Below are 23,244 nucleotides of genomic sequence, written 5' to 3'. Positions count from 1 at the left end.
TTTTTTGCTTCAGGGTAGATTACTCGAGGAACCTCAACTCGCTCTACCTTTTACATACATTCTTTTTACTCTTTCTCTCACGCTTTCTCTCTCTCTGCTCCCGATGTATGGTGGAATAGCCATGGCGGCGAAGATCGCACGGATCCCTTGCTTGAAGCTTCATGCGGTAACGTTTCCTCGAAATTTGCTTGCAATTTTGCTCGTCCAGAGGCTTTACCATTCATAGACCATCAACATGGTGTACTTATTGTCACTGGCGTGCATCTTGTGCGGCCCCTTACGCGGCGTGACCGGCAGTGCGCTTGAAGGTTAACGTTGGGGGTCACTTTCCGCCGAACTCTGGTGTGACTGTTTGCCTGGTGATCGTGCATACTTGATCCCCGTATCGATGACACAGTCTTCTTCAAAAGTTTCGTGCAGTGCGCACTCCGCGCATTCCTGATAGTCCTGGCAGCCCTAATCGATTAGGGTGTTCGCCGTGGCCGGTCGGCCCATATCGTGCCCTGCAGCGTTATTTCGCTGTACTGCAGCGAATTTCAGCCGCAGTTCGCAGTATGCGGCAGCCTTTAAGCTCGTCACCCTGTTTATAACCAATTGCGTTCATTTTTGCGTCCACTGTTTGTCGCTACATCGCAATCTGTAGTGTAGTGGCCTGCACATCCGCATTGCTTGGATGTGGTCTTTCGGTTTAACTCAATTCGCCTTTACACTTGCTCTAAACGCTATTTCGTTGTGTTCATCTGTTGCACAGTACGACGAAGTTGGGACATTTCGCGCTTGATGCAGTTGTCGCCGTTTTCACAAAAATAATATAAGGAAACTGGCAGTTCTCTGTCATCAGATTCACCTCTCGTTTCGTTTCCTGCCATGTGGCGCCGACTGGCCCACTCGGATCACGCCGAGTCCAAGTTGCGAACGTCGTTTTCCTCACACACGGCACGTAATTGCTGTAATTGTGTGTCTTCTGGCATTTTATTGAGAGTATAAGTTCAGCAAAGCCAGGTTGACCGCGGTAGGGATAGTGGTGTGTTTTTCCGCAGGGTTTTGTACACTTTGATGGCACATTTCATGTTGTGTCAACAACTTCAGATGCATGGTCAAATGCAGCATGGTATGGCCACCTAACGGCGCCCCGAAGTTCTACATTGTGAAAGTGTGTGTGTGCGTGCGTGTGGATTGTGTGTGTGTGTGTGTGTGTGTGTGTGTGTGTGTGTGTGTGTGTGTGTGTGTGTGTGTGTGTGTGTGTGTGTGTGTGTGTGTGTGTGTGTGTGTGTGTGTGTGTGTGTAAGACCATATAACTCCTAAGAGGGCTCATGTAATGGTGTGCTTAACAGCACCAATAACCTAGGACTGCAAAAACAAAGAAAAGAAAAATGAAATCAGAGCCAACAAAGGTAGTCACAAATTGTCCACGAAACAAACTTCGGCTAAACAACCACCAAAGTTGCGTGAAAAAGAGGGAAACATCTGAAAAAAAGATCAGCAGATGTAATTTATTTTGCTACATGCATTGAAATATGGGTAATAGGACTTGTATTACACGCACCATGAACATCGGAAACACTGGGTTAGGGAAAACCCGGCTGTGATACAAAAAAAAAAAAAAAAACACTAGCACCGCAGCTATCGCATAAAGCTGGACTGTAAAGTAACATTACTCATCAGTTTAGGATTGCATAATCTATGAGTTTTATATGGTAATATTGGGGAACCAATATGGACAATCACTGTGCAGTGAAATAAATGTTGATCGTTGCTGTCTAATCCAAAGACAAACTGGTGATGTTGAAGATAGAGGAATTGAATGGAAAGCACGGTCACAACAAGATGCCGTGATTGGTGAGTTCAGTATCCACATAACAGTGTACAAAGAACGACGCAGACATGTCCTTTTGTTTGCAATCTCAAGTTACGTATGTCGCAGGTAATCTGAGCATACCACTGTTGTGATGCCTCGGCTTCACATTGCCTTCGAGTTGCCCCAAAGTTGTTATTTAGCGTGGGTCAATCTTCCTTTTTCACTTTACTGTGCCGCCCTCTGCCGTTTTGGTTGGGACCGTCACATCCAGTATTGCCAGAACAGAAACCTTCGAGGTCAAGAGGCGTTTCGCAACTTTTCTGCTAGAGGAAGAGGGCATGCGCCTTGGCATCATGAATGAGGTGGACTCAAAGCCTAGTTCTGACTGTTTGCACGTAGGTCCGAGCCTTTGCCGCACAAGCTTCCCCCAAGGCATCGCAGAGCAAGTTGGAATGCCTGCCCAAGCAAGACGTTGAGGTATGCCACAGTTCCTTGAACAAAACAGTTCTGGCAGAACAGACCCGTTGCCTGTGTATATGCAAAACCATATGTGATTTGACACATGTTACGAGGCACCTAATGTCCGATTTTGACCCTTTATTCAACGTTGCTGTCCAATGTTGTAGCAGCTAATAGCCAACATTGACCAGAACCTTACCAACTTGCAACAAAAACGAGGCAGCATTTGCCAGTAGTAAGCCAGTGTTAGTGATCCATTGGCCGACATTACTCTAACCAGCTAACGAGTATTAGTATAACCCCCGTAACAGGCTGACCAGCTTTGGTAATATGTGAGTAACTATGGTAGGCACCACCATTCACAAAAGACCGGGGTACACTGAGATATCCTCTCACATGAAAAGAAAATTGGGGCAGCTTTGCACTAGTGGTGCCAAGGCTGAAGGAATAGCAGAGCTGGGCAGCCTTCCTTAGCCTAGCAAGCAGCCAAGCCTAGCTGAGAGATAGCCACTTAAGCCTAGATATAGCCACATGAGCATACAGAGGGGCAGTTAAGCCTAGGAAAGCAAAGTTGAGCCTCTCTTTCTCTTCCGCTCTGTTTCTTGCTCTTTCTCTGTCTTTTTCTCGTTCTTGCGCCCGTAGCAACGCATTCGTATGGTTCCCAGAAATGCTTGTTCTGCTAGCATGTCTGGATAGCCGATTGGTTACAACGCTTGCCTTTGGATTGTCTGTACCCGGGTTCGAATCCCACCTTGGCAAGAAATTTTATTTCGTTTTATTTATTTATTCTCCTCCTCCTTTTCACTTCTCAACTCCTCTCCTCCTCATTTCCTACATCCTCACCGCTTCGCAGCGCAGAGTTTTCATTCAGCGCTCGCGTCTTTTCCAGGTCCTTGCCTCGGCGCTCCTCGTGTTACTAGTCTTTACCCTCTCCCACCACAGGCTCCAACCTCCTTCCCCACTGCTCTCCCTCACTCTCCTCCGCTCCACTCTCTGCCTCCACTGTTCTCACTTTCCCTTGCACCTGCTGTAGTCGGTAGCGGGATTTACCCGCCAGAGTTTTTGCAGACGTTACCGGACTTACTTTGAGCTTCAACAGCTCTGCTGTTAAAAAACCAGCAGCAGCATGTTTAGTTGCCTTGTTTGAGTGTTAAAAGCGCACTGAATAAACCCATTTCTAAATTTAACTGTACACCTATTTGTAAATTACACTCTTGGAAAGTGAAGGTTGTCACTCATTTCATTGTAAGTGGAAGCTTGATAACTCAATAACCTAGGCAAAAAAAGAAAGACCTGTGGCAATGACACGTTGAATTTTCCTTTGCCGCTTCTAGAAGAAATCATGGATTGACACGGTGTCTTTTCGAGGTTAATAAATTCGTTTATCAATAAAGGACATCGTGTCCTAAGAGATGAATGTCTCAAACTATCGCGGGCTTATAATACGCCGCATGCATTTTTGTGCCGTGCGGCGAGCTTTCTTTCCTTGCCAGTAGGGTTACAGCCGTTCGTCGCGTCGATGACATTGCAGACGTCCACACTGCCCAATGGCCTGACGGTGACCACCCTCGAGAACTACTCGCCCGTCACGCGGCTCGCCATCGTGGTCAAGGCTGGCGCCCGGTACGAAGACAGCAGCAACCTCGGCATCACCCACACCCTCCGCAACGCAGCAACTTTGGTTAGTCTGCTTCGCAAAGCTTTTTTTTCTTGGTATGAGTATATACACTCAAACCTCGTTATAACGAACACGGATATAACGAATTATCGGTTATAACGAAGTAAATGAAGAATAGTCTTGTCATAGCTACAGTGTTACAAATAAACGTTTATACGAATTTTCGGATATAACGAAGTTATTTTCTTGGCAGATGCAACTTTGTTATAATGAGGTTTGAGTGTACACCATTTCAAGAGGCAGTTGATTCAAATGTTGATGCTGTAGTTACGGCCGCAATACTTAATGCGTAGCTGTAGTGTCGGCACACGGTGCAACTGAGGACAGTGAATGCACTCAACCAATACCACGCGAGACTCCTTTATTCCAACGTGAAGTCGCATATATACACGTAGTCAGAGGTGGCGCCACCTCTTAATTACAGACGCACCTAACTAAGGTCACCTATGACAACCTTCGACACTTCAATAACTGCTCATTCTTTTTTTTTTTCTTTGTGCAGAATTAGTACAAGTTTTTAGGTCGATGTACCTAAGCTTCATTTTCAGTCTTGCTTATCTTTGGCTGTTATTGTAAAAACATTCAATGCCCTGGATCCCAAATTTCCTTCCTGCAGTCAGTAGGCATCACTTTTCGCTCCTAAATTTAAAAAATTTAATTCAGCCCAATTGGAGTTGACGGTGAGGTTAAGTTTCTTTCAAGTAATATCCAGTACGTGTAGTCATATAACCACTACGCAATCCATAGTCAAACCATAAAGCCACATTGTCTTACAACAGACGTGAAAGAAAGTAGATTCGCCTTCCGTGGTAGCATAGCTGTTCATTTGTTGCACTCATAAGCGCGAGGATGTGGGTTTGATTCCTTGCCATGGTGGCCGCATTTCGATGGGGCCGAAATGCAAGAGCACCCGTGTACTTTGATTTAGGTGTATGTTAAAGGGACGCTCAGTCAAACAATGAATCAGTTGAGATTGACAAATTGTTCTCTGAGAACTGCAGTGTCGTTAATTTCACCATCATAATAATAATAATATCTGGGCTTTAACGTCCCAAAACAATGATATGATTATGAGAAATTTCACCATCATAAGTTTATTAATAGAGGAGAAAATGAAGGCCAAAGTTTCATTTTTAAGCTTCACGCTGAAATCGCCGCACGTGACATCACAAATTTCAAGGTGTATTTTTCGTATTTTGGCGACATTGGCTCAACAAAATTTTCTGAAACTTGGTATGTTAAGTCTATGGCCACCTCAGAGGACAATGTACTTCATTTCTATACTGATTAGGAACTACGTAGGACCCAGTAAGTGCCATCAAAATCAACAATGTCACGGTGTTTGGTGCGCACATTTCAAGGTGGCGTCACCACCCGCATTTTCCTTTTGCGCGTTTTCTCGCTTACCAAGCATCTTCTCGCGGTAAGCATGGTGATTTTGGAATTGTGAAAGAGTAATTTACTAATATGAGAAAAATCGTTTTTGTCATTAGTGTCCCTTTAAAGAAAACGAGGTGGTTGAAATTATTTCCAAGTCACCCACTACAACATACATGCCTCATAGTCATGTCGTTCTGGCTTGTAAAACCTAAGAACTTAATTTTTAGGTGTTGGGAATGTGGCACTTTCTCAAGCATGAACGCGTGCCAACTACCCAAATCATTTTTTTTTTGTGCTGGAAAGTCAGATCAGAGTGTAATGCTTTGTCTCGTCTTTCTTCAGGCCACCAAGAGCCACTCCAAGTTTGCCATCACCAAGAACATCGAGTACCTCGGTGCCAACCTGACGTAAGTGCTGCGTTCTCTGCATTTTTTATGTCGCAGTTTCAAGAACGGGGCGAGGTAGTAATTGAACTGTCAAGGTGCTCGTTGCTTTTGAATAAGCAGACATGCAAGCCTTCGCTCTCCAATTACATATTTTGTTAAAACAGCAACTTTCTTCATCTGCTTTCCTGGGTTTAAGCGGTGGGCAGATGGTGATCTGATACAGTAGAGTGTAACAAGAGTGGAGAAAATTAAACTTTCCATGCCGCAGAATACACTCAAACCTCAATATAACAAACACGGATATAACGAATTATCGGTTATAACGAAGTAAATGAAGGATAGTCTTGTGATAGCTACAGTGTTACAAATGAATGTTTATAAGTTATTTTTGTGGCAGATGTGACTTTGTTATAATGAGGTTTGAGTGTATTGGGTAGCCATTATTTGGATTGATTGATTGATTGAAATAACTTTAATGTGCCATTATTTGGAGGGCGTCTTAAATTATGGGGGCACCTCAGTTCTGACCTATTTGCCATTGAATGATTGGATGTGCTGATGTTCCACGCAGCACTTACCAGCACCATATATGGCATCAGAAACAAATCAGGCACAGACACACGACCTGCTCTTTCTCTTTGGAGACCTACCGAGGTCTACGAGTTTGTTGTCGCTCGCTGCCACTGTTTGGTCAATCAGCCGCAATCCGAACACACAACCTTTTAATGAATGAATGAATGCTTATTCAGTTCCCTGAACCAGTAGTGGATAAGGTGTGCTCTCTTTTCCCAACAGGGCGTGCACAACACGAGAGCACATCATTTACCTGTTGGAGTGCAACCGCGATGATGCGTGAGTCATCTTGTTTTGCTCTTACAATTGAAAAAAGAATGTTTTCGTTTAGCAATTAAAACCTTGAATTGGTTACTCATGTATCATTCTTTCCAAAGGGCTTGAAGCATTGCTCCTAGGTCTGGGTGTTTACAAAAGAGAAAAAAAAATTGAGCAGTGGTATAACACTGCTCGATTGGAACCCTTTTCTGTGCCATCTTCTGTGGTCATTAAGGGTCTCGTTTATTCCAGTGTAATTGAGCAGTAGCATTGTGTAATACAGCCATGTCTGCATTCAGATTGTACTCCATGTTCAACGTTAGCTATTCATGCTTGTAAGTGTACGCACACATTCACACATAAGTTGTATGTGCTGTACATAATCACCGTGTTTGCTACTCCTGCTGCAATGTTATGTTCAGGCCACTTTCAAGCTGTGCTCTTGAGTTTTGTACTAGCAAAGGAATGAAATTTCATTGCATAGGGAGAGATTGTTGGTAAACTCTTGAGAAATTTCTCAGCTAGTGAATGGCAACAGAGGTGCGGTAAATGCCTCATTAAAGACAGTCTGGGTGCGCAATAGCAGAGAAATGTAGGATACTTTTCAGATCAACCTAATATTGCGGCCTTAAAGGCCAACTCCGGCGATTTTTTGGCCATGCCAAAGTAATGGTGCTTTTATGTTCCTGAGACGCTCCTGTTACGGGCCTGATAGCAGAAATACTCGGCAAATTGGAGAATAATTTTAAATAAGCAAAAAAGCGCAATGCCGAAACCGAAACCCAACCGAGTGTACTGTCTACATATGACGTAGACGTTGTTACGAACGAACCGGAAGTCGTGCATGGCATGCCGGTCACGCCGGCGCGGAGTATGAAAACTGTGGCAGCCGGGACGAGCAGGCGCACAGTGGAGAGGTGAGCACGCCGCGCATCAGCTGTAATGTCTGCGACTGACAGTGCCGCGTCTGATAATGACAGTGTCTCGGCCAGCACAGCAGACGCTCGCTGTAGCGGCCGAAGTTAGCGGTGCCCTCGGCTGCGTCACTTCCGCCGCCTTCCCACAACTGACGTCACAGACGCAATGTTGCCAATAATTGTGGGAAGCCAGGAGGGCGTTAGCAGACAATCTTTAAAATTCATTTGCAAACAATCTGCGCATGTCTCAAGCCTGTAATTTGGCATAAATGACGGAAACGTGCAAGGGAACGTACCCAGCGAATTTCATTAAGATCCATCGACCTCGAAAAATCGCCGGAGTTGGCCTTTAAGGTTGTGTAAAATCTAGTATAGCATGCTGGACTATGGTGATGCATTTTGCCACCCCGTTTCAACACGCAGCAGTACTAAGTTCAGGTGCTGGCTTAGCGGCTCAGTCGGCTAAGCAAGAGCACACAGGTTCAATTGGAAACCCCGATGGACGCATTTCCACGAAGCCAAAAAAAAAAAAAAACGCGAAAGTACCCACGTACTTACGTTAAGGTGTTGAAGAACCCCAAGTGGCGAAATTACATCCCAAGTCCCCTACTACCGCACACCTCATAATCGTATCGTGCTTTGAGCTTGCAAAAACCCACAATTTAATTTTTTTCTGTCTCTCTCTTTGCTACCTCATTCCAGGATGTAGTATCCATTTACAGTTGGCGTCATAATGGGTTCTTATATAGAGTGCCGAGCAAACTATATTTTTGTCTTATTAGTAAGTTACACTATCACAATAACACAAGCACAACTCTTCCCGCTTGAAGATGCCTAATAAGTGAGAAACTGCGCCAAAAGGAAATGCAAGTGGCGGTGTCACCTTGCTGTTCTTGCACCAACTCACTGCAACACCATAGGTTTTGACGGCCTCTCCTGGGGCCTATGTAGTTCTCAATTGGTAAAAAGAAAATGCATTGACATTGTCTTCTGATGGGGGCTGCAGACTTGATGTACCAAGTTTCAGAAAATGGTGTTGAATATGCGAAAAAGAAAAGAAAAAGCAAACTTTGAAATCCACGACGTCAGCGCGACGTTCGCGTGCAAAAAAGGTCACTTCGGCGTGAAACTTAAAAAACAAACTTTAACCTTCATGTTAATCTTCCATTAATAAATTTATGATGGTGAAGTTAGTGAAAGTAGAGTTTTCAATGAATAATTTATCAGACTAAAATGATGTATTGCTTTCTTTTTTTTTCACTTTTGTGCCCCCTTAATGTGTGGGGACAAGACCCCCGACCCTGCACTTCTCTGCCGTGCTCAGCTGTGACAAACAGTTAAAGCTCACACAGCGCACTCTGACACGCGGACAAAGAAGAGACACACGAAGACAAGCACTGACTCTTCGTGCGCCTCTTCTTCGTTCGTGTGTCAGAGTGCACTGTAAGCTACAATGAATCTTCACCAGCTAGCCCGGTCAAAAAAAAAACCTTGTGACAAACAAGTTTTTTTCTTTCTTTCCTCTGCATCCACGCAGCCACGTGGCACTCAAGTTTGCCCACGAGGTGGCGTTTCTGCCGGCCTTCAAGCACTGGGAAGTGGATGACGCTGCTGCCCAGCTCCACAGGGAGCTGGCCCTGTTCCGGCAGAACCGAGAGGCCGGTCAGTCAGTCCTTCTTCGAGCGCTGGCCCATTGGGAATATAGTCTTGAGAGTTAAAGAAGGGGAGGCGCAAAATAAAGCAGGGACATAAAGAGGAGACCGACAACACAGGCCCTGCGCCTGTGTCGACAACACAGGCGCACCTGCGTCGACACAGGTGCGCCTGTGTTGTCGGTCACCTCTTTATGTCCTCGTTTTATTTTGCGCCTCCCCTTCTTTAACTCTCAAGATGGATCGATACCAACCAGCCCAAATGGCGGTTTTGCTGGAATATACAGTGTTGCATACAATATTTCTTTGCGACACGGCGTCCATATTCGGAGACGCGACTCACTTTTGCCATTTCTGTGCACTATTGGCGAGGAAAAGTCCACAAACACTGACCTAATAGTAGATTAAGCATTCTCGTTGCCTAATGTTCCTTTAAAACCACTTCTGGTTGAAATGTCTTGCTACACGCGATTTCTTTGTTGAAGGCAGTATACTGTGTTTAACGAGACGTTGCACATGTGGCGTTTCAGCAGGCATTTCAAAATATTTTTTACCTTTTAGGAATGCTCGCTGCGAGCAGATCACTATCGCATGTAGTTTGAGGGGGTTGTTGAAATCCATTTATGAAGAAATATAGCATGACTGACTGTACAATAATTAGATAATTATATACGTTGTAATTACAGTTAATTGCCGTAAAATACACTATCATTTATTTTATCACTTCCAGTTGCTTTTAAGGGGGGACGCGGCTTTCGTATCGCGCAAAATCGCAAAAAAATCGATTTTTTGAAAATCACATTTTCGGTTTCTGTAGCCCTTTTTCTATCTGATTCCAAAATATCTTCACTGAAAACCACCTAGAAGTGCTTTAAAAAATTAGTTGCGCGGGCTGAGGTGTCGAAAATTATTGTGGAGATCGCAAAAAAACGGTGCTTTTCAAAAATTTCTTGCTCCGCAACGGTACAACCGGGCGCCGCCATTTTGAGCTCGCCGTAAAGGGCATTTCTTCCTTTTCAAATTCCCCGCCTCAGCTGGCGCCTCCCTTTAAAAACAAGCGCACAAAAAGCAAATCTCTGAAGGTCGTTTCGAGGCCTCCGATTGGCCGCGTCCGCCATGTTGCTCCAGGACGCCTCGCCATTGGTCCGATGCTCGCTTCGAGAGGACAGTCGTCTGCTGCTTACGCGTCGCGATGTTACCTGATGTTACGACTGTCGAAAATCACGCCACTTAGTGACGCGTCCGCTCTCGTTCTGTGTACACGGGTCGACGATAATTTAGAATATGATTAGTTTGACAGCTGCAAGCGGAAGCGCCGTCATCAGTGTACGATAGACGGTAGCGTGCCGCGCTCGTCGCGAACATCGCAGATGCGCGTCTCGGGTAGTTCAGCTTGTCAGCACTTCGTCCTCCGTGACGAAGAACTTCGCGGGACTACTCTTTGTACTCGCGATCGAACATGACGTGCTTTGAAACATCGGGCACCGCGGCCACGCACACCGCGACCAAGCTTGCTGCTCGGAGTCGTGGCTAGGCCTAACTCCGCTTACGGCGCTGGTTTACGAGACGAATCCGAACTTTGCGGGCACGGACATCGCGCTAGCGGACAAGCCGCACTGTGCTTCGTCGCAAGCAACAAATCGCATCGTCCGCTGGCTACTCGAAAGTGCGGATGGGCACTTTACGCATCGGCAGCGGACTCCCGGTCAAGCTCGTCGCGCATTGACCGCTCCGAGTAGCGGCTAGCAATTTCGCGCGTCGGCGCCGCAAAATGAGAGACCAAGTACGTTACGCGCGCCGATTTTTCGTCGCCGCGGCTGAGCACTGCGTATTGTCGCCGAATGCCGCCAGCCAGCATATAGTGCGCGACTTCCCGGACCCCGCGGCCGAGTACATCGGCATGAAAGAAAGCGCTGGAGATGCAATTTAGGCACGCTTGGATTCGTGCTTGGTATCGCCGCTAGCTCTGATGAATCTTCTAAAATAACGAAAGCCTCGCAAATTACCGTTTCCGCGACCGAGTGGATGACGAAACGCATCACAGGCGAGGTTTGCAAATGAGCGTGGCGTGTGTGAAGCAGGGAGTTGAATTTATATCTGACCAACTCGCGTTATTGAATAAACTGCTCATATATTTCATCCCAGAAATGTTTGCAATAAGTGTGCCAATTTTCATGAAAACCTACGAAGGAATAAGAAAGTTGGTACTGAATGCCACGACCCCCACCTTAATTTTATTCAGAAGCTCACTGGAAAGAATGACCTCCGACACACATCCAATGTTTGATGGAGACAGTGATACTTCCCTGACTCTTTCTCAAGAAAGAACATACGGATTTATTCCATTGGCTAAAGAAGACTGTATAAATCATGTCAAAAAGAGGATGGGTACAGCTCTGCCAACACCTGTATCAAGAAGCAAAAAGATCAACCACTTGGAGGATGGGCTGGCCTGACTCAAGACCTGATTAATTTAAAAGACTGACTGGTTATGGTATGGCTATCCGTGACAACGTTGACATTGATGACATGCAAAAGGCCATAATGGCAACGTTCCATCATGTCACCTTGAGAGATGAGGAGCCACGCCATGAATTCTGCCCACTTGGGTCCCTGAGCTGGTGCAAGTACCGTGCTGCAGAAGCTGAAGGCAAGGCTCCACCACCGCACACGTATAAATTGGCAGCACTGCATTGCTGCCAGTCTACTAAAACCTGACCACCCTCAGTTGCTCGGCTGTTGCCAAAAAAAAAAAGTCAAAATGTGGCCGAGAGTCTTCATTCGGTAGTTTGGTCAATTCTACCAGAAGAGCTAAACGCTTCACTGATTGCCGCCGAAACAGCTGTCAATGAGGCAGTCTGCAAGTATAATATTGGCACTCTCCATGCTTATAGAGAGTTTTGTGCATCACTTGGCCCGAAGCCTGGAAAGCACTCCATTCAATGAGCTGCAGAGAAGGATGCCACACGGGCAAAAAAGGCATCAAAAGTGCACCAAAGCAAGCACCAAATGCTCAAGAGACCTCACATCACTAAGAACACCAAAAACTATGATCCTGGTGCATTCCAGATCACTGGACGCAAGGTGAAACTTCGAGAGCCGTTTTCTCAAAAGTGCCTTTTTGCCTGCCTGCCAAGTTTGCGCAGCCATTTTCTTCCTAACCGTTTGGCCTATTTTGACTCCGTTTCTTTTGTCATGTTTCTTAGACTACAATGCATGTCGTGACATTCTTTCTTTCTCACTTTGACGCTTTGTAATTTTACGAAGTGACTACTCGTTCATCCCAAGAGTGTGCCCGATTTGAAGGTGTCAAAAAGAATCGCAATGCAAGAATATTGTGTTGCAAAAAAAATAAAGCAAGAATGTCATGACACTCAGCGTGCTTTTAGCTATGCAGCAAATATTCACCTAGCCTTCTAGTCCTTTTTTTAAACTCTCCAGGCATTGCGCAAAGTGCAAGAAAATGCAAGAAGTAAAAATTTAATTGAATAAAAAGTTCTGAAGATATCACTCTGAAACTTTTTTAGAAGCAGCAGGGAGACATGCTGAATATTTGTACCAATTTTCATCAACATCTGTTAAGTTATAAGAAAGTTGGTTTTCCAAAGCCACGTCCCCCCTTAATCTGGTCTCCGGAACCTTAATCTTGGCATCAAATTGTGTAAATTTTACGCATTATGGACACTTGATCATATGCATGTCGCAGAGATATAGACTAGCATAAGGGTCACACCCATGTAAGCATCGCACCTTCAACTTGGCAGACATAAATTGGGGTGGTAAAAAATATCAGACCGAGAGCAAGAATTGGAAAGAGAAATTCCTGTGACTTGTTGCAAGTTGTGGCTGGACCTGGATGCCCGACATTGTCGTAACGTTTATCGTGAATGCTCAAGTATCTTGGACATGTTTATGTTGGGCCTTCCATAAAGCCGGACTAAACCAAGTCCAGTTGTGGATGCAAGTCAGAGCATTTCTGCTCACCAGGGATTGGCAACGTCAAAGTTCGGGCCGGTCTGTTCTGCACAATTGAAGGAAAACAGCATGACCTCTTGAGACGAGAACACATCTGAAGCAGTTGCGCTGTTTTCCTCGAACGAATTCCAGCCAACAAATTCCAAGTAATGTTTTAAGCTTTGAAGTAACGAGTATCCTTGGCGTCGCAGGTGGCTCGGAAGATGACTTGATGAAATCCGCATGTGTAAAAGCGAACGGAGTGCAAGCAGCAGTGTTAGTGGTAGGGGAAATAGGTGGTCCTTTGCGCGACATGCACGAATAGATGAATTCGTCACGAATTGGACAGCGTTTGTCCAGATGACCATCTGACCATTGCAAAAGCTGCACTTGTAGTTTTGCGATGCTTCTTTGAAAGCCTGTTTCTACTTCTTTGAAAAATAAATGCGTTGGTGACTGCTGTGAAAGAGCCTAGGCCAGTAGCACCGTTGCAGACTTCGATTGTCGTTTCTGTGCATCGTCTTGCGCAGTGCTGATGGAGGCGGTGCATGCAGCTGCCTTCCGCGGCAGCCTCGCCAATTCCCTGTACATCAGCGACTTCCTGGTTGGCCGCTACAACAATGAAAAGGCAAGTGGCGATCCGTGTCTTTAAGTGCACTGGCAGTTCTTCTAAGTGCATTTCCTTTACACGAGCAAAGTTCTTGAAGTCTGTCGCTTTCGTGATGCTTCTTGGATGCCTTGCGGACCTTTTTAGGGTGCTAGGTTGCTTTGTAGGTGAGATTTTAGAAAAATTATTTCTGTTCAGGTGCTGATTTTATCTTATTTTGACCTTTTGATAAGAAGGCCATGCAACTTCTAAGTGGGAATGTGTTCTCTTTTGGCCTTACACGTATAGTTGCACAGAGTTGAGTTGAGACTGCTGATAAAACAACAAAAAAAAGCTTTCTATTTTTTGTGACTGTTGCATTCTCCAGTCTTTCACTTTCAGTTGTGCTTGAATGTCCATGACGCATGTTCCTGTCCTCTTGCGCATGAAAATTACACGCGTGCAAGAAGGCGAAAAATATCTTAATAGCCCTGAAACTTGACCTGTACTCTCTCATGTAGCATCACTGATTGATGTTTTACAGTAACTTAGCAAAAGTAGAGTAGTTATAAATTACCTCAGTATAAAATAACTAATTAAGCGACCCTAGCACAAGTTGCAGAGCTAGCAATTGTCTAGTTTTTTTTATCAACAACCACTCAGGAGCACCTCAGCAGATCATGCATGTGACGCAAGTCTCAATGCGTCACCTGTCCCCGTGTTTGTTGCCTATGGTCGGAGGTCATGCCAAGATACTGTGTTGTTTCTCAGTATCCACGACCACCATTTTTTCTGAGAAGCAAGAGTGGTCACACTTACTTTAGTATCGTTCTAAAAAATGTCTATTTTGATGAACATTTCACCGCTTTTCCACTGTTTCCTCATATGTAAAATTTTGCACTAATGCTGTTCTATTGCATACAGTGTTCAAAGCTAGACTTTTGTTTATGCTATATAAGGCTTGATGCTTTTTAATTTAGGAACAGACGGTACCCACATTGCGGCTCTTGAGCTGTAAGTTCCTTGGGTACCTAGTAAAAAACAACTGAGACTTGGCATAGGAAGTAGGGAAACCATAAATGTAAGAACGGGTATCATATAGCACTGTATCGTAACACAATCTATCATTGCGGCAGATTTCTTAGCTTTCATCAGGTTTCGCACAGCCTTCATTCAGTGTTAGGCAACGTTTCGCCGTTGCAACAGTCCATAATTTCTAAGCCAATGCTTTTGTCAATTCCAACGTGGGTGCTTTCTTCAGGTGAGCATACTCTACGGTGCACTAGCACACTAACGCATGAAAAGTGTCTCATCCGATGTACTGCATTGAATTTAGTGCAGCGAATGCATTATTAATACAGCCAAGCCACCTGTGAAAACACCCTTTGGTGTCTCCTCGCCGAAGCACGCAAGGTTGCGGGTTTGATTCCTTGCTATGACAGCCACGTTCTAAAAAGTAGTGTAATGCAGTGACTCGTGAACTTAGATGTGGTTGAAATTAGATCTCGACTCCCTTCTCGATATGGGAGTGCCTTAAAACGTGCGCATGCTCACAATTCCATGCAGCTGGCCCAGTTTTTCAAGAAGCACGTGAGTGCACCACGCGCCGTCATCTCCGTTGTCGGCGCAGAATGCAAACGGGTGTCAGATGCGCTCAAGGACGTCGAGCTGCCCACCAATCCCGGCGCCGACTTCCTACCCTGCAAGTTTGGCTCAGGTGCGTTCGTGGACAGTTTAAACGAATCATCGGGAATGCAGCCGTCTTGGGTAGCTTGCACAAGGAATTTTCTAGCTGCAGTCACCATCAACGGCTACTCTATGCTAAGCAATGGCGGCGGCAGTGTGTTGAAACACACACTGCCGCCGCCATTGGAGTTGTCAGTGATGGTCATCAACAGAACTTGCACATGCATTCTGATGAGTTAGGTTTACTGAGTACTGAATATACGGTAAGCAAGTAAAGGCACACAGGATAAATGAGAATTAGTTTGTGACAGAACACCCCAAAGGGTGCGATTGCTTTTGGATAGAGCTGTGCGAATAGCAAAATTTTGGGTGCGAAGCGAATTTGAATATTGAAGTGTGACTGCGAATCGAATCGAATATTTTTCGAATATTTCTAGTATATTTTTCGAATACTTCGAAGCGAAATTGCAGAAAAAAAAGGGTAGAGAGGATTCCTAAGCATATTCTTATGAGATAGCAACATGAAAGTGTTTCTTTTTGCTAGGTTGATGAAGCACTGGCGGGGTGGTGTTTCATAGTTGTCTTATCAAGAATGAGGCAATGTAGAGGCCGAATTCTATTTATGTACATGATTTGGTGCAACCAAAGTGTTGCCGACAACACTTCACACGTAATGGGCAAAGATGCCATTTCCTCAGCCTCTCCTCCTCTTTCAACTTCTGTGGAAGCCCAACTGATGTGGCGGACAAGGGTGTGCTCCCTTTAAGTCCGGAGTTCCAAATCTGCCTCGTAGACGTCTATATATAAGAACATCTGAAATTTTGGATGCCAAAAAAGCTTTGGCTTCCGAATTTTCGGACTTCCTGCCCAAATTTCAGGTCCAAAACAGCATTAATTGAGCCCCCACCTCTGCCACATCGTTCATCTCCATGTTGGAACCAGCGTTTTGTTGAGTTAGTACATTTGCGACCGTAGCGGAGCTTGAAAGGCAGCTTTGCCGCAATACGGGGGTGTGATGAGGTGAAGCACATTAAAAAATCTAGGGACCATTTTCAATCGGACGTTGACTGTGTCTTAGAAAAGTTCGACCGTAATGGAGCTTGAAAGGCAGCTTTGCCGCAATACCGGGGTGTGATGAGGTGAAGCACAACGAAAATATAGGGACCATTTCCAATCGGACGTTGACTGTGTCTTAGCAAAGTTCGACCGTAATGGAGCATGAAAGGCAGCTTTGCCGCAATACGAGAGTGTAATGAGGTGAAGCATACTAAAAATCTGAAGGGGTGACTTTCAATCGGACGGTGACTGTATTTGTTTTTGGGAAGTTCGAATAGTAAAATTCCGGTGCGAATCGAATCGAATAGCAAACACTATTCGAAAAATATTCGAAATTTCGGATATTCGCACACCCCTACTTTTGGAAGGTAAGAGCAACCTGCTAAAACACTCATAATACTCCCAGTGTGTGTGAGAACTCATATCATACACTTCAAAAAAAAAAAAAAAAGGTATGTACTATTTGGGGCATCTTCCTGTCACAGTCACGCAACAATAATTGTCACCTGTCTCGCATGCTTTTCCTTGCATTATCGCCGTGCACCCAGTACTTTTCTGTTACGAATAGTATGCACACTAGGAGCATGACATAGCATTCTTGATAGCAAAGTGCCAAGCACACAGTTTTTTCAAGAAAGGGAATGCAAGTTAATAAACTCTTGTAGAACACGTTGTCATAGCGTGTTGTGCATACTTTGAAGAAAAAAAATTGCGCAAGAAAAAAGATAGTACTTTCGCAAGGAAGGGTACGGGAACTATCGCGCTTGTCCCCATACCCTTCCTTGTGAAAGTGTCTTTTTTCGTGCAATTTTTTTTTTTATTTCAAATGCAAGTTAGCAAGATGATTACTGTTGCGTGGCAGAAGGATGACCCAAATATGCCTTTTCTTTTAGTGCGCGTCTTCACTACGGTATCTGTGGTGCACCGGTTGCTCAGCTATAGCATACACGTGTGAACAGGAGCTATAAGGTGGGCTAGTTGGTGTTGATTCGTCTTCAAAAGTGCGCTTAGTGAACACTTACGCTTAGTGAGCGCTCGTTGCCTTACGTCCTGTACTTTTTCGTTTATGTCTGTGTTCACCAAGCGCACTTTTGAAGATGAACCTGTGAAGGTTTCTCTGTTTGCAAACTACGAATGTGGATATGTTAAAGTGCGATCTCGTGCATGTGCAGGTGAAAACCGCCTGGAGACGCCGGGCGAGTACGTGGATGCAGCGGTGGTCGTGGAAGGCGTGGGCGTGCGCAACTCCAAGGAGTGCCTCGCCCTGAGCGTATTCACGCATATGCTGGGCCTGGGGCCCCGGCTGCCGTACAGCGTGAGCCAGGCCACCAAGCTGGGAGAGGCGGCCGCAAAGGCCACCCAGAAGCCATTCGCCGTGAGTGCACGCTCTGTCTGCACCTCGTGCTGTTACCATGTCTGCCATCGGGTGTTTGCGATCTCCTGTGCTGTAGACAGTTGGTCTCTATTCAGAAATGCCCCTGAACACAGGACCACGACTTGAATCAAACATCCGATGCCTGATGTGAATGCACCCAAAAACGTAGTCTCCTGCAATATTTACTAGAGGGAACTGTGGCGCTGCAGTCGTTCAGCCACCACGGGAATGCTGGGTAGTGCACGGATTTGCCTAGTCTTCGTGCCTGTGGCTTCAAACACACATGTGGCTTTGTTTATTGTTGTTTGGCTTTTGCTTTGGCTAAAAGAATGGCTCGTTGTGAACTTTGTGAGCTGATTTGAATTGGTGAGCCTAAAAGGGTCAAGGCAGTGAAGTGGAACTGCTGAACTTTGTGGTGATTGTCTTGTGACAAATTGGCTGCAGGCCACATGGAGCCAAACGGAGCCAAAAGAACAAAGCTTAGACGGGTCCGTGTGCTGCCCTTCATTCCCATGCTGGCTGAAGTGCCGTGCGTTGCAGCTCCCATCGACACTAGCACCAGATTTCTCTGCAGCATACTATTATGAAAATCTATGCCCAAGAAAGTGTAATGAGCACATTCAGCATGTTCATGTCTGGCGTTACTTTAGCTGGGCTAGACAGAGTCAAGTTGTGGCTTCATGTTAGGGTGCATATCTGGATAAAACGGTGAGGCTTGAACGACTAGGAATTGTAAGTTAGATGAGTTGGCCTTGCATCATCTTTAAAAGTATGCAGAAAAAGGGACTCTCAGAGGGACGACTCCAGACAGTGTTGACAGGGAATGGATAGGTGAACGCGTGTATCCTCTAGATAAGTGTGGCCGAACTCCATCACGCAGGTAATCCGTAGTGGGTGCAACTGCAGGGTGCATGCACCCAAGTGGCAATACATTCCAGCTTTTGAAAAAACCACCAGCTTTTGTTACATGTAGGAGCACACCAGTTGGCCCCCATAGTCGTCGGTGAAGTGAAAGTATAATGGGCAAAAGCTGTGTGTCTGTTGTCATGCATGAAGTGAGGGCCACGATTCAAAAGTTAAAACGAGCCAACGCAATCCGCAGTCTCGATGAGAAGCACACCAGCCGTGTCGTCATGTCAACAGCAGCTCCTTACAGTTAATCCAACATGAGACAGCTCTTAAAAAGGCTTTGTGTTGCAAGCCAGGTTTAAAGGCACTCTGAACTGAGATACTGAATCAGTTTAGATTATAAATTATTAACACTGCTGACTTTAATTTGGCCATCATAGGTTCTTTATCAGGAAAGAAAATGAAGGTCAAGGTGTAATTTACCCAATATCGGTGTTTTCTCATATTTTCACCACATTGACTGAGTAAAATTTCCTGAATCTTGCCATGTTAAGCCCTTGGTTCCCTTACCACAGGACATAATTCATTTTTCTAATAAAGAGTTCTGTAGGGCCTAGCAGTTGCCATTGAATCCTGTGACATCACTTGGTACAGGTCGAGTTGGTGTCATCGCCTCTATTTTCACTTCGCACATTTTCCAGCCCACCAGGCTTTTTTTTAGTGCCAGGAGTGGTTCTTTCAGGGTTGTGAAAGGGGTATTTTATCAGTACAGGAGAGGTCGGTTTTCTCTGCAGTAAGAAAGCATTTCAACAGTTCTCAGTTGATGTCATGGGTTTGTGTTTCCAGGCGACAGCTCTGAACGTCAATTACACAGACACTGGGCTCTTCGGCGTCGCCGTGGCTGGCCACCCGGACGACATGGACAAGGTAAGACTGTGTGCACTACAACATAACCGAGGTTCAATTGGAGAGACCCCATAACATGGCAGGGTTCTTTGCGGGGTTCTTTGCCATCTCTGTGTGGACAGGCGAGACCAGTGTGGCACGTGTCTTACAGAATTGTGCAGATGTGTGCATTGTCATCTTTGATAGGTATGAAAAAAGTCACAGTATTGCGTCCTGCCCACTTCTTTGAAATTAAATGATCCCTGAACTTATGTGCAGCCTCACTAATGTACTTTGTCATGTAGTCTTAAGCCACATACAGCAATTGTTAATATGAAAATCTCAAGTTTAACTTGTCCTGAGGCTGTGGAAAACTTACGTTATTAAACAACATCAAACCCTCATTGACTGAGATGCGTATTTGGTCTCTTATCAGTCAATTCGAATGACCCTCAAATAGCCAAGCATTTGAAACGTACAGCACAGTAGAGTGAAAGCGGCAATGGTGTCTTAACTGGAACGAAATGGGAGATTCATCGTCACTACAGCCGTTAGTGAAAATCTCATGGAGTAGGAATTTTGGAATGCTTCATGTTTATTCGTGCCTTATTCTAGCATTTACCACTACGCAAGACACCGTGTCTGCCATATGCCTTCAGAACTGCATGGTCACCATCCGTGGTCACTTCAGTCTGGAATTCGAAGCCCTGCTTTGTGGCATCCCTCACAACCTTGTGCAGAGTCTTGTGACGTTAAATCCCATGTTGTTTTAGTTACTGCTTATAGACAAAAGGCTTAATTCGCACGGCCATCAAATGCATAGTCTCGTCACCATCACGTCACATCACTGGTGCCCATCATGAGACGGTAATTCCTAACAGCCACCTTGTCTTAGAATGATAGTACACTGAAGCCCCATCATACTGAAGTGGCACCTGGCAGGAAAATAACTTCGTTTTATCCGAAAATTCATAAGCATATTTTCGTGACAGTGTATCTATGACTAGAATATTCTTCGTTTACTTCGTTATAACTGATAAATGGTTATATTGAGGTTTGAGTGTATGTAACAGACATTGGTCAATGCCTTTAATGCTGCCCGCTTCTTACTTGTAAAGATAAAGCGGTGTGAAAACGCCATGTTGTGACGGACATCAAAGATGTGACATAAACGAGGTGGCACATTTGACGGCTGTGCGAGCCCGGCCTAAGGTGACGTAATTCTGTAACATTGTGTTCGTCTGAACTTCCATTGCTTATCCCTCAGTTTCTCTTTGCACGTACCGGTTAGTCTTGTTTGAATACGACGACCGACTGCGAGACTCGTGTAATGAAACATCTCTTCGCCCGTGGTTCCTTACTTCTCCACGCAGCTAATCAAAGCAGCGATGGGTCAGGTGCGGACGGTCGCACAGAAGGTTGCCGACAAGGACGTCCAGGACGCCAAGTGGGTACCCTTTCTCCTTCTCGCTCTTGGTTCTCTTCGCAAGCTTGGCTAATGTCGGCACTTGACGTAGTACCACATGACTGTCGCTGTCAGACACACTTTTTCAGCCATATCTGGTGTTATAAGTCCTTTAGGAACCTGCATCGTGTTTAGCATCAGGAATCTTGTACGAGTCTACATGGCAGTTGGCTTCATAATTTGTGTGGGAATCTGCTCTACAGTTAAAACTTTACGTGTGGTTCCTCCAGGAGGTCATGATTTGCATTTCGATACATTCATTGAGAACCTTCTGTACGTTGACATTGTAGAGCCGCACTGTGACCTTATAAAAAACTTCTATGGCAGTATCTGGCGAACGGGCAAAGCCTAAGGTATGGAAATGCATGTTGCCTTTACTCTAGCAACAGCATAGAGCGGGCTTTAAATTAGCTGTATCGCAGTACAAAATACTGCTCATCATTAACTGTAAGAAACTCGATTGGCTGAAGCAGTGACAAAGATCGTGAATATACGTGAAAACGTCAGTGTTAGATAATTGAAAGTTTGGTGTATACGGCGGAAACAAGACGTATGTCACCAGATGGAAAGTCTATTGGAAATGAAGACAGGATGCGATTGCGGGTATTACATCAGAAGTTGGTGGGAGTTTTGTTTGCCTGACCAGAGTGTTTGTCGCGTGCGTGTGCAGGCAGAGGTTGAAGGCGGCGGTGCTGTTCGGCCGGGAGAACCATTCGGACCTGGCGGTAGAGATGGGCGTGCACGTGTCTCGCACCGGACAGCCCTGGCGGCAGGACGAACTCGTGCAGGCCATCGACGCCGTCACCACACAGGACGTCGCCACGGTCAGTTGCGCGTCGACTCTTTCGGTGTCTGAAAACTTTAAAAGGGCCTCCCCACCAGGCTTTGGGAATTGCAAATAAACAGGCACTACAGATTGATTGCTTGATGGTGATCATGTCTGCATGGTCCGAGAATAGTCAACATTTCAAACAGAAGGCCCCCTTCCTTTCGAGGAAGCACATTGAGTGAGAGTCGCATGCATGCATGCATGCCTATTGCAACAGGCACTGCTTGGAGAGTCTCTGACCAGGGTATACGACTTCGCATCTTCATTCAATGTGAAGTGTGCTGCGTCACAAGTGAAGCAAAATAGAAAAAGCAGGAAAAGAAAGAGGGGTGCTACTCGTCACACAACATGATGTGATCCCTCGACTCCGGCACTTCGGAGACGGCAGAGAAGGCATGCTGTTTCAGGACACTAGCCGCAAGAGGCAAGTGTTTCTGTCAGCAGTGGCTCTCCCTTTCCGGCGACTTGACAATGGGACAGTTCAGTTTCCTCCGATTAAACTCCTCCGATAATGAACTCGCGTGACAAAAATGCTGCCTAGATGTCGCCTTACAACTTCCAATGTGTAACCAATGTTTGCAATGAGGCCTGGCCCTCCAAGTGCACTGCTAGATTTGTTAACTGAAGACATCCGTGCTCTCAAAGTCAAGGCCATTGTTATGCAATGAATGAAATCATGGTGGGGGGGCGGGGGGGTTGTCACACATTTGTTTGTTTCGACAAGGGCTGTGCTTTCCCAACTAAGCTGTTTTTTAAAGTTCTAGCTATGTTGGCAACGGTGGCAAACATCACTTGCTAAGTCTAGATTTTGTATTTATTGTGTCAGTATTGTGCATGTAACATGTATTCATTCTGTGTGTATTATGCATTATGTACATATTTTGTATGAAGTGTTCAAAATTTCTATGATGTACAATCGTTTCTTTCTGTTCTTTGATACTTTTTGCGTTGTGTTGAATGATGTGATTTTAGAGCCCCCCTTACGCAATGCCCAACGTGCCTGTAAGGTATTTCAAATGAATAAATAAATAAATAACCTCGTTGTTCTCGCATTCCCCTTTGCAGGTGGCAGCCCGTGTGACGAAGAGCAAGCCAGCCATGGCTGCCATCGGTCGCTTACACAACACTCCGCACATCGACGAGCTCGTCTAGGAGAAGCTGCTGTTAGTTGTGCTTGCAAGCATAGTGGTTGCCGCTGCTGCCAAGACATCTTGGTGGCTACGCGACTAGGATGCACCGTTAATAAATAACATTTCCTGCCCGACAGCCGTGTGTGCATTCCTAGACCCCGGCACTGGCCGCAGGAACATTGCAAGATCTCACCACGACATAGTTTTTCCTCACGTCTCACACTGAGCCATTAAAGAACTCTTCACCAGGCTTGTAAACAGACAAGTGCAGTGGCAATTCGCCTCTTTCATTTTCCCGTGCAGCCCAGGGCCGTTTTGTTAGGGTCCG

General features: G+C 45.5%; 1 protein-coding gene across 1 annotated transcript; it reads left to right on the top strand.

Moving 5' to 3' along the window:
- The first annotated feature begins 65 nt into the window (after nt 1–65).
- On the top strand, nt 66–23,052 carry LOC119399715 (cytochrome b-c1 complex subunit 2, mitochondrial). Its single transcript, XM_037666550.2, has 13 exons — nt 66–166; nt 2,198–2,275; nt 3,789–3,938; nt 5,658–5,722; nt 6,497–6,553; nt 8,987–9,111; nt 13,586–13,683; nt 15,208–15,358; nt 17,556–17,758; nt 19,454–19,534; nt 20,866–20,939; nt 21,628–21,781; nt 22,852–23,052. The coding sequence occupies exons 1-13, from the start codon at nt 104–106 to the stop codon at nt 22,936–22,938; spliced, it is 1,386 nt and encodes a 461-aa protein (XP_037522478.1). The 5' UTR covers nt 66–103; the 3' UTR covers nt 22,939–23,052.
- The last annotated feature ends 192 nt before the right edge of the window (nt 23,053–23,244 follow it).

The sequence above is a fragment of the Rhipicephalus sanguineus genome, chromosome 7 (assembly GCF_013339695.2).
Source record: "Rhipicephalus sanguineus isolate Rsan-2018 chromosome 7, BIME_Rsan_1.4, whole genome shotgun sequence".
Classification (NCBI taxonomy): domain Eukaryota; kingdom Metazoa; phylum Arthropoda; class Arachnida; order Ixodida; family Ixodidae; genus Rhipicephalus; species Rhipicephalus sanguineus.
The sequence above is the reverse complement of the archived record's forward strand: the minus strand, read 5'-3'. Positions and strand labels throughout refer to the sequence as shown.

Coding starts and splice junctions, on each gene's coding strand:
- LOC119399715 (XM_037666550.2), top strand. CDS start 104: ATGTATGGTGGAATAGCCATGGCGGCGAAGATCGCACGGATCCCTTGC. Junction 13,684..15,207: donor GCCGCTACAACAATGAAAAG/GCAAGTGGCGAT, acceptor AATTCCATGCAG/CTGGCCCAGTTTTTCAAGAA. Junction 15,359..17,555: donor ACCCTGCAAGTTTGGCTCAG/GTGCGTTCGTGG, acceptor GTGCATGTGCAG/GTGAAAACCGCCTGGAGACG.